Source organism: Pyrus communis, chromosome 13, assembly GCF_041283825.1.
Source record: "Pyrus communis isolate YQ-2024b chromosome 13, ASM4128382v1, whole genome shotgun sequence".
Lineage (NCBI taxonomy): Eukaryota > Viridiplantae > Streptophyta > Magnoliopsida > Rosales > Rosaceae > Pyrus > Pyrus communis.
In genome coordinates, this window is record NC_142577.1 from 21,711,985 (window position 1) to 21,727,738 (window position 15,754).

General features: G+C 37.1%; 1 protein-coding gene across 1 annotated transcript; it reads right to left on the reverse strand.

The window, feature by feature from the left end:
* Window positions 1-14,287: 14,287 nt before the first annotated feature.
* LOC137738094 (GATA transcription factor 15) lies at window positions 14,288-15,532 on the reverse strand. Its single transcript, XM_068477697.2, has 3 exons — window positions 15,086-15,532; window positions 14,857-14,988; window positions 14,288-14,773 (listed from the first exon to the last, which is right to left on the reverse strand). Exons 1-3 carry the CDS (start codon window positions 15,104-15,106, stop codon window positions 14,516-14,518), a joined length of 411 nt encoding a protein of 136 aa, XP_068333798.1. The 5' UTR covers window positions 15,107-15,532; the 3' UTR covers window positions 14,288-14,515.
* Between the last annotated feature and the right edge of the window lie 222 nt (window positions 15,533-15,754).

Consider the following 15,754-nt stretch of genomic DNA (forward strand, 5'->3'; position numbering starts at 1 on the left):
AGAATATTCTAGCAGTCAGTACTTTCGAGCTTTGAACAGGAGTAGCATGCAAAAGATATGGCAGATGCTGTTTTTCTGACACGAGTTTCTGATTTGATTAGCTTAGCAACTAAGAGTCATTGATGAGTCATGAGGCATCTATTTCTTACTCAGCTGGAGAAAGGAATAGAAAGGAAGGTTTAGCATCACAACGAAAAAACTGTGTGCTAGAGAGGCCTCTTTTCACTATGCTTTTCTGATGAATGTGGTGTGTCATGGGAAAAACTTCAGTGGGGGCAGTGTCTTTCTTTGACACCTCTCTCTCTCTCTCTCTCTCTCACACACAAAAACTATTTTGTTGTTTGGTTAAACCGACATTGCTTGGGTCAATGTGCCATCATTTTGTTCGTTTGCTCTCATGTCAATGTGATATACGTCTTATTAGTTTGCCTTACATATCTACACTCCTATTAAAGATTCTCCAAGGTGTGCCGGTAGTCGTCTCTTTTTATTCATTAATCAATTGTGCAAACGGGTGCATCATGCGTTGCTCTCTTTGTGCCAAAAACAGGAACCTCTCATCATGCGTTGCTCTCTTTGTGCCAAAAACAGGAACCTCTCAAAGTGCTTTCTTTTCTTTGAAAAATAAGATGACAAACAGATTCTGGAGATCAAAACTCAGTTGTACAATCATCGATAGATCCCCCGACCATGTCGGCAGAAATCAACAAACTTTCCCTCTCTTTAGGGGGTTATATAACTTTTCAATGTTTCATAACAATTTTTCTTCGTCCAGAATAACTGAGTAATTCAGGATATGAAAAGTAAAAATTGATTCTAAACAATCAAACAGTTTAGTTAAAAAAATCAGATTACTTAATAGGCTGAACTACCGAAGCCAAACTCGTTTGGTAAATAATAAATTGAGAATTTGGACATGAAAAGTAAAGAAAACTTATGAGATTTTCTACATAAAATGCAGAAAGATATGCAAACAAGTCAGCATCAGATATTGTGAATGGATGGTGGCTCAGGAGATTGTTAAAGAGACAAATAATAAAGGGAAAAAAATGTGTTGTATAGATGAGTAGAGGTGTGGGAACAATTAGCTGGAGGGCACGTAATCAAATGGGTTTTGGGTTGGGGGGGGAGGGCGGTGGGGTGTCCTGCCAAGTTGGCATATGGCATCCTAGGCTCGAGCACTCACACAGGAAATAGAAAGGATAGAGATTAGAGATTGCCATTCTTACTGTGACTCTGCATCGAAATTCTAATGGCCCCTCAAAAAATAGATATCAAGATTGAGCTCAAGAGGCTAAGAGGATAAGTTTGATTCTTCCCTTATCACAATCGCTTGCATAAAACGAAATGCCAGTTAAACAATTAAATAAATAAAATACTTTACATCATTTCTAGTTCTAGAATTTGTTTCGTAAACTTAAATTTAAAGTATTTTATTTTTACAAATAATAGATAACTTATATTAAATTTATCTAAATTATGATATCGAGATTTGAATCTGGTGTGTCATGAGTAAAGAATAGCAAATGAATCCACCTCTAACTTTTCTAGTAGTTTTAAGAGGTGTACTTTTGAATATGTGTAGGTTAAGAAGAAATGACTCCTTATGTATGAAAGCCAAACAATATTATCAGTTACAAGAGTGTAGGGGTTGACTCAAAAAGAAAAACTCGAATGTACAGAGTTGCTTTCTTGAGGTTTTCATTTTGAGAACCTACAAGGACCTCTTTTATATGAGCCCTGAATTAATCTAGCGGTAGGAAAATTAATGAAGTTATATAATCCTATTATACCTAAACAAATTGCATAGCACAAACTAATTAAAAAAAATTAAGGTTTCATGTAATACCCTTCTTTAAAAAAAATACGAGTATATACATGCGTGTGTGTATGCAAGTATTTAATTTTATTCCAACTGTAACAATTTTTACTTCAATTTCTTTTTATACATTATGCCTACAAGAACTCGTATATTTAGCATGTAAATTAGTAAAGAGTCTTTCACTACAAGAATACATTCTTAAGCCTAGCTCGAGAGGTTTCTACTATTTGCCATCCTCATTAGATTGTTTGTTAGGCCTTAAAATTGCTTTTTACTTGTTAATGGCAACTCATTATTGCTATAAGCCTCTTTGGTTTAATTCAAAGTACAACCAGCAACAAAGAGCCGAGAGCTCGAGGTGGGACTATTTGAGTAGTTTTGTCTTTGATTTTCCTCCAAAGATGAGGTGGTAAGTCGGTAATCATTGAGAACTAAAGACTTGGTGATTACTCACCACTCTAAAAAGTGGTGGCGGAAGGTCGCTTATACATTTGTCTAATATATCATGCAGGTGGCAAAATCTTATGTATTAGAAGTGCTTACTCATTAACTTATAGGGATATCAATCATTGGCTGCAATATTATCTTACTCGATTTTGTTCCAAATCTTGCAATGAGATGATAATAGGTGGACTACTTGAGACGTAAGTGAAGATTTCAAGCATCCAACTTCTGTCTTGATATATATGATTCATCTCTCTATAAAAGGGGCAATAACGAACGCATGAGGAACAACACACGAGCAACAAGATCTCTTTCCTTCTCTGACCAGTCTTTCATCATCCATTTTTTTTAGATTACGTAAAGGCTCTAGGTCATCTTCATTGTATGATGTAAATCCCTCTTACATAGTGAAATTCAAATACATATACACCTCTGGTGGACGTTGAAGAATTAACGAACCACTTAAACCCTATATGATTTCATTATTACAAGAACCATGCATGAATCACAACCAGACGAGAAAGCAAACATAACCATCTCATTTGATCATCACGTTGGCTTATCAAGCCTATCATATATAGCCAGAATAATTCCTTTCACTTTTATACATGAACTTGATCTCAAGCCTCGCGTAAATCTCTACAAACCAAAAGCACGAAGACCTCATCATCATCATAAACTGTCACCTTGCACCTTCAACACCAGCAAAATGCTAGCCTCACCGCCATCAACCGACACCAAAGCAGCCCACACATTTCTCTATCTCGCAGACTTCGTTTCATTTCGAGCACAATCGCTCTCCGTCAATTCCATAGTCATCCCTGACTTATGTGCCAAGCTTAGTAGCTGGTGTTGAAAGTGCAAGGAGAAAGAAGGAGAAGAAGAAAAAAGATGATTTAAAAGTTGGATTTAGTGTCATAATGGGTTAAAGTAAGAAGAAAAATGAACGAAAGAAATTACCTTGAAACAATTTGTTTGTTCTAAGAAAGGTGAAGCAGATGAAACTTATCATAAAACAAAGAAGAATAATGGAGAATGAGGCAAAGCTAAGGCAAATTGTTTGCAAAGATAACGCAGGGTTTGTAAGGCAAGGTCAAGCATTTCTTGTGACAAGTTTGGGACTAAGTGGTATATTTGTAACTTTGAAGAGTATTATAAGCATGTACTTTCAACTCCTACAATTGTACATCTACTACCTTCACACTGCAAAGTTTTGAAAGCAAAGAAGCTTTACATGGAAACACTAAGCAGTGCAATGTACCTACCAGTCAACAATTCAGAATAATGGAGATTGAGGCAGGTGGAATTGAAAATGTTGGATTTAACAAGGATTTGAGAAACGTTGAAAGAGATTTGAAGAAAAATATCAAGGGACATGATGCCGACATGCTTCTTGAATATTTTGGTTCAAAAAAGGAAAAGAACCCATCTTTTTATTTCGAAATTGATAGAGATGATCAGAGTTGAACCGTTGTTTTTTTATTGATTTAACTGAAAAACGTACTTATTTTTTTGGTGATGTAGTTACTTTTGATACGAATTATAACACAAATAAGTATAGTATGAACTTTTTGCTCCATTTGTAGGGGTTAACCATCACACCCAGAGAATTATATTTGCGTGTGGGTTGTCAAAGTAATGAGAAAATTGTGTCATTCATTTAGTTATTTAAGCAATAGCTGAACGCTATTCCTAGCGGTCTACATCAAAGGCCATAGCTCAAGTTTTTCCTCTTACATTCCACGGGTATTATATTTAGCAGATAAGGATAAGTTTCCACAAAAGCTAGGCCGAATGCTTTCAGCCTTTTTTTTTTTTTTTTTTTCCAATTGAACAGAGATACTCCTCCATAAATAACAACAGAGAATACAAGTCAAAGTCAACTGCCAACCGCCACTGCAGGACCAAAAGAAAGAAACAAAACACATAAGCAGGAGAGGCATGGAACTTAAGGACATATAGGGGAGACATATAGCGTAGCTGAGTCATTATCGTTAAGAACCAAGCATCCAAGAGCCAAGTCAGTGGGGACAAGGAAGTCCATCAATGGAAAGGATATGGACTAGCGCGGATGGGGGTTTGGATACCCAGACTTCCGGACACAACCCTCTTCTACAATGCAAGGCGACCCAATCGGCCGCCGAATTTCGGGGAACCCAACACCATTTAGAAAAATGGAAACGGTGACGGAGATTCCAAAAATCCGGCGTAGTAACGGAAAGATAGACCAGGAAACCTTCTTCTTATCCCCATTGATGTATTGGACCAGAGAAGCAGAATCGGACTCGAAAAGAACATTGTCCAAGTTCCGAGATAGTGCCGTTTGCATAGCAAGAATCACCGCTTTAGCCTCAGCCTCAAGAACAGAAGATGCAGAACCATTAACACAACTGCCAGCAGCCAAAGAGCCGCGGAAGTCACGGATAACCACCCCCAAACCAGAACGCCTAGAATCCATAGACCATGAGGCATCACAGTTGACCTGCAAAAAAGAAGAGGGAGAAGGCTGTCAGGGAGTGATGCTAGATATGGGGCGACCGGAGATGGTTGAAGAATCTCAAGGGGATTGGCTGCATTGAACTCCGCCATGGACGACATAGCCCTCCTGGCAGTTAGGGAAGGAAAGGGAGGCAAGCCGTTGAAGCAAGCGTGACATCTGGATTCCAGATTTCCCAGCAAAACAAGGCCACGGCAAAGAGGATGCGACCGCGTCTAAGATTATTGCCCTCCCCAAGAGATGCCAAAGCAATAAACCATTGGGCAAATGAGGTAATACCGTAACAGCTTGGATATCAATATGATAGTTCAACGGAGAAGCAAACGAAACAGCCTTTGTCCAAGGGCAAAGCAAACTAGAATGTTCCGTACTTTCTGTAGAGAGGAGAAGCACATGAGCGTCTTTGGAATAGGCCCGACATCGTGGAGAGGCAATTGTTAGCAATCCGCCATAGGAAGAATTTTACCTTATGCATAATGTGCAGTCCCCAGATAAGCTTCCAAAAAGAAGGATCCACATAAAGAGATTGATGAGGCCCAATGCTTTCAGCTTATCTGCCACAATTTGGAAGCATGCATTATTGCAACATAGTACTTTGGAGAATCATGAATGGCTACACTCAATATACAAACTCCGTAAGCAATGGGTCCTTGCATTTTACATGCATATATTTTCTACAGGAATGTCGACTAGTCAAAGAGTTGAAAGTGCACTTAGACACCAAAGACACAAAGAGTTGGTTTCTAATGTGGATGTTAATGAAGTACCAAAATTGAAGACATTATTTCCAATTGAAAAACAGATGAGTGGTTTATATACAAAAACAACATTTTTAAAGCTCCAGGATGAAGTGATGAGGCATATTTAGTTGTCTCGACTTTCATAGTGCTTAATTAATGAATCATCCTTTGTGGAAGAAATAACTCAACTTGTAAGAAAATGTATTGAATCGCTTCGTATTGAAATTAAAGAATTACGCTCAAGTTTAGGTGTTGGAGAAGTGCCAACAAAAAAAAAAATTGAACAACGTATGATCAATGAACCAGCTCAAGTAAAGGCCAAGAGAAGTGGGAAAAGAATCAAGTCTTCCAAAGAAAAGACAGTGGGGAAAGTTAACAAGTACAAGGCATGTGGAGGACTTGGGAACATATTGCTGGCATGTAACTTGTCCTACTGCATTTCCAACTACATTCTCTCTTTCTGGAACCAACACCACGTAGCTGCAGCCCAAAACACAAGAAACCATTCATGCATTAGAATACGGTATATCACCCAAAACATGACATGTGACAATATCAAAAGCCAACATTCTGATCCCGAAACATTCACCCAGAGAACATAAAGTTAATTTGCAACTATATGCTTTATAAATATTTAATTTTGTTGTTCAAGTAGTCTGGTATGTCTATTCATTCATTGCCAGCTAGTTATGAGTTAGAGATTCCAATTGTTACAATGTATCAAAGTTAGCATACAGTGGCGGAGCTAGACTACAGAGGAGGAGGGGCCTTATATGGCAGGGGGGACTCCGGAGTCCAAAGGGTCAATGCAGTTAAGGAAGAAACAAGGAGAATTGGAGAGGGGACATGCCCTTTCTCACGTTTGATGAGTCCATATTATACTATATTTGATGAGTTCATATTATACTATATATTTTACCATATTTTTAGTATTAATTTTTTTGGTTATTTTGTGAGAATTTTGATACTTTGATTTATATTTTTAATATAGGATTTCTTACTTCCTCTACGGCAAAATGTGATCAAATGGATGAATTTTGGAGTAATTCCAATTAGAGGACATTCGTGAGTCTCTTTGTAAGATCCAACATCGCCCAGGGGTGAGGATCCTGTAAGCCTTATATCTATATTCTCATATCTACCTAGCACAAGGCTTTTTGGGAGCTTACTGGCTTCGGGTTCCGTTGGAACTCCGAAATTAAGTGAGTTCGCACGAGAGCATTCCTAGGATGGGTGACCCACTGGGAAGTTCTCGTGTGAGTTCCCAGAAACAAAACCGTGAGGGCGTGGTCGGGGCCCAAAGCGGACAATATCGTGCTACGGTGGAGTCGAGCCAAGGATGTGGTGGGGGTCCGGGCCGAGATGTGACAATTTGGTATCATAGCCAATCCCTGGCCGAATGTGTGCCGACGAGGACGTCGGGCCCCTAAGGGGGGTGGATTGTAAGATCCCACATCGCCCAGGGGTGAGGATCATGTAAGTCTTATATGTATATTTTCATCTCTACCTAGCACGAGATCTTTTGGGAACTCACTGGCTTCGGGTTCCGTCGGAACTCCGAAGTTAAGCGAGTTTGCGGGAAAGCATTTCTAGGATGGGTGACCCACTTGGAAGTTCTCGTGGGAGTTCCCAGAAACAAAACCGTGAGGGCGTGGTCGAGGCCCAAAGCGGACAATATCGTGCTACGGTGGAATCGAGCTCAGGATGTGATGGGGGCCCGGGCAGGGATGTGACACTCTTAGCTTGATCATATCAAAATATCAAAATAAAGGAGTAGCGCGCAGTGCTGTCAAAGTAACATATTGGGTTTAATTACGAATTTTGGAGCCCACGATGGCCTATTTTGGATTTGGCCCCTTCTGGTGATGTGTTCAGATTGTTCTAATCTTTAAAACAAGCTATCATGAGCCGGATTGGGAGGAGATTTAGGGCTAAAACGTGGTTGGACAGATTCATGGCAGATTCTCCTAGTTAATTTGGGATTTTGTTTCCTAGTTTTATTCTAAGACCTTTTCTAAGTAACATTTTATTTTATATTAGCATAAATAAGGCTAATTAGCCATTAGGGTTACAGAGAATGCATTATTTTAGAAAAGTCGGCTTAGAGAGTTTTTTACGATTCAAGTTTATTTACAATGTGTTTTCTTTCATTTTTCTACTTTAATAAAAGGGAACTTTAATGAAAATGACTTATTTAAACTTTTTATTAACCAAAAACCATCCACTAATTTTATTTAATAAAAAGAGCTTAAACTTTAATTAAAAGGACTTAAATTTTAATACAAAGGACAACAATTTAACATAAGAATTTAATAAAAATAAAAAAACTAAAAAGTAAAAACTGATGCACCGAGTCTCGCGCGTCGCATCACCCACACAAACTCACTACCCTCATCGTCCTTAAACCCCCCCCCCCTCTCTCTCTCTCTCTCCCTCCCTCCCCTTTCACATATTTTATTAAATTGCACTGTCAAATCACTATTCCACGTCAACTTTTTCTCTTCTTTCTCCCCTCTCATTTCACCACTCCCCACTCCCCACTCTTCTTCTATTCTTACTCAATAAACAATATACTTTTTTATTTTTTATTTATTGTTCGTTTATTTGACCATTGTTTCATAATTTTCTTAAAACAAATTAAGTAATAATATTACAAGATTAAAAATAAATAATAAATTGTAATTTTTTTTAGAACAAATTAAGTAATAATACTACAAGACCAAAAATAAAGAAAATTTGTAATTTTTCAGTTTTACAAACACTAGCACTATTATCATTTCTTAACCAAACATTGACTATTTCTTAAAATGAACATTATTTCTTAAATTAAACACTGACTATATCTTAAACCGAATATTAGTACTATCACTATTTTATAAACTGAACATGAGTACTATCACTATTTGTAAACTAAACACTGACTATTTCTTAAACGGAACACTAATACTATCACTATTTCGTAAACTAAACACTGACTATTTATCAAACGAATACTATTACTATCACTTTTTCGTAAACTAAACACTGACTATTTCTTAAACGGGACACTAGTACTATCATTATTTCGTAAACTAAACACTGACTATTTATCAAACGAACACTAGTACTATCACTGTTTCATAAACTAAACACTGACTATTTCTTAAACGGAACACTAGTACTATCACTAGTTCGTAAACTAAACACTGACTATTTTTTAAACCAAATACTAATACTATCACTATTTCGTAACTAGTACTATCACATCCGTGTTTGTTATTTGACATTCCTCTCAATCAATTTATTTGACTTTCCTTTAATTTTTTTTTTTCCACACAAGCTAAGTCATCTCTTCCCCTCTTCCCCTCCTTTTTCCTGTTCACCTTCTTCAACCTTCTCTCTCCATTTACGCATACAAAAATACCCACATTAGTTTTGGTTGCCCACAACCCAGACCAAATTGAACCTAGCCCACCCCTTGTAAACCCACCGAGATGTAAGTTTGAGAGAGTCACAAGAACAACTTTAGCAGAATTTGTTAGAGTTTTGGATGCTGACATTAGCATTAGACTACTCGAGAAGAAGATGGCACAAGCATCTATGTTTACCAAAATTAATGAAGCAAGTCGCTTCATTTGGTACTGTAACGCACCATTTTCTAACTTTTATCTGAATTTAATGAAGCAAGTCCCTTGGAAAGGGCTGAATATGGATTCGTAAAGAGAGAGAGAGAAAAGGTTGAAGAAGGTGATGAGCTTTTGCACTACAGACTACACGTGGTTCTCTTCAATTCTGACTCTGATGAATTGCTTGGCATGCATTGCACAAGCTTTGGTTGGATTAGTTTATGTTTTTCTTCTTTTTAATCTCTTGTCCTTATCATTAAATAAAGTTATTAGGTGGTTTTTTATTAAAACTTAAAGTTTTGAAGTCATTTTCATTAGTTTTCCTTTAATAAATTTCATTTTGTTTTATGATTGTGCGTAACTAATTTCCATTTGCTAGGGTGAAGCCACGAGCGTTAGCATGAATATGTAGCCTTAGCATTAATCACTGTGTTTAAACTATCTTTATATCTTAATGCTTAGCTACAATTTGGATGTTTAGATACGTAATCGGATGCAATTTGGTCGGAATATCACCAGAGGATTGAGTATTGCTTCTTGTGGTTAATACTTTTATTTCACTTAAGGCGAATATCACGCTCTTAAGGGGTTGCATGATTTTTTCAAAGGGGTTTTCACAAAACTTAATGAGTCTTACTTGTTTACATTTGATTTGAATATCATAGACGGATTGCATGTTAGATATATGTTCTTGCTTGAATATCACGAGGAGAATATGCAGTAGAAAAACCTAACTTTCAAAGTTGCATGTGTAATGCATAAGTACTTGGTAAAGTTACATATGATTGTTAGGGTGATGACGGAACCCTAGTGCATTTTTATTATTGTTCTTCTTTCAAAACGTTTCTTTTCAAATTGATTTTCCTTAAATTGTTTTCTAGTTGATTTCTTAAATTGTTTTTATTTAAAATTTCAAAATTAACCTTTTTCAAAACTTTGTTTTAAGTAATTAATTAAGATTTGGTATTTACACAAATTATTCAATCAATCCCTATGGAGAACGACTTTGCTAGAGCTGACTATACTATGACTACATTGTGCTCTTGCAAGTGTTTTTAAGTGTTTTTATCTCCATTTTTGCAGATGGTAAAAATCCTATCAATGTTCGTTATGTAGCTGCATCCGTAGCCACGTTATTCACGCATTGGCCAAACGGTCAGTCATATGTGTTTCGATGTCACCCAACATGTATTGCCGCACTCAAGGTAGGTTTTGTTCATACACGACAATCAAACTTACAAAACAGTTAGATTAGATGCATGGTTTATGTGATCACTTTCAGCACGAGTTGACTGCTTTTGGCTTTGTTGGAGATAGACACAGGTGATGAGTTTAGTTCAATTGGTTTAAAAGTGAAAAGTAGATCATATAATATTTGATGTTGGTCTGCTAAATACGCATTAACATATATGATTCAAGTCATTTAATTTGCTCTTACAATCCGGCACAAAAAGTAATTAAGAATATTAAGTTTGAGCATTCAACAACCGTGCACCATCTAGTAGCAAAGTGCTCTTAAATAATAGTGTTCTTTTTAACCATTAGTTGGTGAAGCTAAAATAATAGTGCTGACATAAAAGTGGGAAACATAGTTGGCTATTGCGCTTAACTTTAAGGTTCCAACTACTAAATGGCTTCCAACTTTGAGAGTATTATACTAATTCTTTTGATATAGTCTTGTATATATGTCCATGACATAAATCAAAAAACAAGGAAATAATATAGCTAGCTTGTCAACTTGGAAACACTTTTAGACAACAACAAACCGTCCCATTCCCAAGCGCATAATCTTTATACATTGTGCATGTATTGATGGTTTTCAACTTTTCAATTCATTTTGTACATTATGAGGAGGGAAGTATTGCTTTGACTTTGACTCACTCTCGTATCATCTACGAAAAAAAAAAACTTACATGAAACAAGTTAATACAACTCATGTTTAGAATTGTGAATCATATGCAATTGTCCAACATCATCGTAGAAGGAACTATTGGAAATTTTTAATATTTAGGCTTATTTTAATGTTTAGTACTTTTGCCCTAGCCCGTTAGAACTAGGGTTTCATTTTCTTGCTTATTAGGATTGGGTTAGTTTTCACTATAAATAAATGCTTTGAATCTCGTAGAATAATAAGTTAGTCACAATGTAGTTATTAGCTTATAGTTGTGTTGGCTATTGTTTATTTGATTTCAATTAATAAAATAATCTCGTAGTTTGTATTCTTTTGTTCGTCCCGCACTTTGATATTCAAACTGGAACAAGAGGCTATGATGTGCCGGTTCATAATGGTGGGTGACCTGTGGGTTAATTCCTTGTCTTGTTCAATAAATATTCATGTAGTATTGTGCTGTGAATGTTTTTCAAAATTATAGCAATCTCTTTTATTTCTCTAATCACGTGACAAATCATGACGAGGAAAAAAAAGAGGAATTATATGGACCCATGATATTCAAGTTTTCCTCCTTTACTAAATAAGGACCATAAATACGAGAAAAACTTGAATATAATAACTCAAACATTTAGATGATCGAAAACTTTCACATAAGAATGAACCCAACTTTATTTAAGTACCATCCTACTCAACGTGATGTAAATACACGAACTCATTCTTGGTGGGAACGACCTAACCGGCTGCTCGAATGAAGTTTTTTTCTAGGTAAATACATGTCACAAATGATTTTAAATTCCACACACGTAGAAGTAAATTGGTGCATGCTATTGCTTCTGGCAGACAGTGACGGCGCCATTGCTTGATAGGATGGCTAACAAACAAATCACAATAAAAAAGAAGTCAATGCAGGATTTACCCTTTTGGGAAGAAAAAGACGAGCCTTTGAGTTCCTTCCTGTCTTTCCATTATTCACCAATAGTTGTGGCGCTACAAGGACCTTGCAGCCGTCTTCATCATATAACAATCATGATCAAATCTAAAATTAGATGCATGCATCATGCATGGCAGTAAATACCACTTCACTGCATTTCCTACTTTTTGTCAATCCAATTATTTTTATCTAATTAATCAATTTTTCTTCAATCGTACTTCGTATATAGTAGAACGAAAAATACGTAATTGAAATTCAAAATAGAATATCTAAATAGTTGACAAAATCAAATTTAATGGCTAAAACAGTCATATCACTGAATACTACGTAACATTAAAGCCGCACCACTGGTTAATTTGGTATTTAGGCTTTAAAAATGGTTTCGGGTTGATTAATAAACCAGTGCATCATTCAAGTTGATTAACTAGAGCGCTATCAAGTTTCCTAGAAGTTCGGTTTTGGGTTGGTTAATAAATTGGCGCATCAGTTTTGCTTATTAACTTGAGTGCTATTGCCTAGAAGTTCAAATCTCCCTCCCCCTAATTGAGACTATACCTTATAATTGAGTCTATTGTCCTATTTTTTCTTCCACTTTATAATTTAGACCCTACTTTTCTTTTCACCCGTAACAAACACCCTTCTTGTCTGTTGCCAAATACCCATAAATGCCCAACGATCAACCATTGTTTTGTGCTTTCCAAATGCAATTTAATAAATGATTTTTTAGAAAATGACATTTTAATATCTAAATCTTTAAAATTCAGTATTGTTGCTTCTAGTGTGAGAATGTTAATGTAAGAATCCCACATTGGTGAAAGGAGAAACATCGTAAGGGCTTATAAGAGGTTGGGCTACTTCCCATATTGCCTATTGGTTTTATGTTGGAACCTCAATTTTCTTCATGGTATCAGAGCAGGTTGGCCCACGTGTAAAGCCCAACGGCTACACGTGCTCCACATCACCAAATTCATGTGTCCACGTGTATGGCTTGAAAATTCATCACACATGAGGGAGCGTGTGAGGATGTGAAGATAAAAGAGAGGTTGGGCTACTGCCCACATGGCCAATTAGTTTAATGGTAAAACCTCAACTTTCTTCATTTAGTTCATTTAGAAGGGCTGGTTCATTGGTGAAAGGAGAAACCTTGTAAGGGCCTATAAGAGGTTATGCTACTCCTCATATTGTCAATTGGTTTTATGGTGAAACCTTAACTTTTTTTCATTTGTTCATTTAGAAGGGCTGATTTGGTTGATTAGGTGATATGATTGATTTGATTAATTCGACGAAGAAGTGGGGTCGATGGTGAATCAGACAGAGGAGAAAGGAAGGAGAAGGGATTAGGGTTGGGTTTGATGAAAGATGGACATTTTGGCAGAGGAGAGGGGTAGGTGGAAAGATTCAGGCTAGAATATGAAGAGGTTGGAGGAAGGGATGAGTGTTGACGGAAGAGATAGTCATCAAATTGAAAAAGGGGTGTTCTATTCACACACCCTTTTTATTTTTGGCCGTCAGATCAAATGAATGAAAAAATATCAAAGAACAGAAATTAATAAGAAGTGTGAGAAATAAAAATGAGTATAGATATCACACCCTATTGAAAAATGGCACAGACTTCCCCTGCCCCTACCTCGTTCTCTTAGAGGTATTTTAAGAATAAAAATGGATGGGAAAATAACATTTTAATTTTTCAACCTTTAACGTAGATCAAATCATAATATAGATGGAAAAATAGAACAATAAAATGAGTCTAGCCGCTCTCATCTTAAATTCTCTCAATATTTCTTTCTTGTTTGATCTTTCTAAAAGTCACATAGAATATCCCCAACCGTTGGACTTCACCTGCTAAAAGTACTCGAATCTTTTGAACTTCCCTCTGCTTGTTGATCTAACTTTCCCTTTAGAAACCAAAAAATCAAATCTTTTTTTGAATTTCCCTCTATTTGTTCATAAAGTTCAATTCCCTCCAAAAGTCTTGTACTCTCACCCCATTTTCTCATAATGCATTTTTGCTCATCACTATTTAGTATGATGTATGCTCACCATTCTATTTATTACTGTTCGATGAATTTGAAATTTGTGCTTATCCACTACACGAATCTCGAAATTCAAACTTATCTAACGATGATAAATAAAATGGTAAGCATACACCATACTAAATGATGATGAACAAAAATGCTCCCATTTTCTCATTTGCCAAACAGAACAAATTGGCAAATTGCAGGAAAACATTCTCTTTCAATACAAGATAACTTTCATTTTTCGACCCTTATGCTCGGTGGGTTGGTATTTGATGATAGGCCAAAAGGGGAAACAGTCATGAAAGTGACCAAAAAAATTCTTGCAAAATCCACATAATATACCAAAATTAGTAGAGTTATATGAGCTAATTAGAACAAGATCTTCCAAAATTCTTACATTTGCTCGATCACTCTTAAAAAATAAAGAACAAAGTAAATTTCCACTAATAAAAGAGACAAGATAATAGGAGGGGGTGAAATTACACTGAAAAATGGAGGTTAGAATTGCCATTGCACCCTAAAATTAATAACATTATTTATAACTTAATTTATTAAGTCTAAAACTGGCTAAGCATAGACAGAGCCATATGAGAGTGCCATGAGAAGCACCGCCGCTTGTTCTTCCTCGCCGAGCTTCCTCCGCTGCCTCTCCACCGTCGATCGCTGCATCAAAACCTCTCTTCCCAGAGCCAACAGCCGCTGCTTCAAGCCGTCTCCGAGCTGCTTGTTCTTCTTGCCCTTTTTATCGTTGGGGTTTTCTTTGTTTAATCCCAAAATAGCCCTCCTCTTCTTCCTGCTTCTGATCCCGCACGCATTGCATAGCGACTGCAAAGCACAAATAAAAAATAAGAACAAAACCCAAAATAGTAATTTCGAAACTATTTAGGGTTTATTGGAGGCGAAATGACCTTGGGGCCCGCCGGACCGCCTCTCCACAGGGGGGTTTTGGAGGTTCCGCAATCGGCGCAGGTCTTCTTAAAGCCTTCCTCCGATGACCCGGCATCTGGGGTTTTTATAGTCATTCCCTCCGACTCCGATCCCTGTAAAAATACACAGAAACCCGATCCGATCAGCAATTATTCGGATCAAAACCGAAAAACCCAGATCAAATGAAAGCTCTGGATCAAATAAACTCACTTTATCGCTTGGATCCAACATTCTGTATGAGATATTTTGAAGATCTGAGACAAACCCAGTCGAGATAAGATGGGAAATCGAACTGGGCAGCGATCAATTTGATCGATTGGTTTCTGGTGAAGTAAGAAGCTTTAGTGACTCAGAAAACCCTAGCTATGGAAAAAAACAGAGGAACCAGAAGGAAAGAGATCGATCACAAATCAGAAGCTGAGATCAAAAGTGCTTATAGAAGCTTTCCGAAAAAGCAGAGAGAAAAAAGAAAGAGAAAAAACAGAGGAAAACAGAGGAGGCTGGCAATGGAGGCGGGTGGTGATTGGGATGATGAGGCTAAATACTTGGACTAAACCGACATGCCGCGAGAGAAAGTAGAGAGAGAAATAGAGGCAGAGAGAGAGAGAGAGAGAGAGCCGCGCAGTGAGCAGGCAAGATGAGGAAACAAACCGACACACTCACACACGCCGCGCAGCAGATATAAAAATTAGAAAAGAAACCCTAGCCCGGGTAACTTGAAATGACGAAAATACCCACGGTTCGGGAAGAAACCACGCATCCGATCCAACGGGAGCCAACCGCGCCAAAAGCTTGATGAATTGGGAAAAAAAAAGGGCGCCATAAACTGGGTGGCAAAAATTCAATTGGGTTTAGCATTTGGATTTTTTTTCAAAAAGA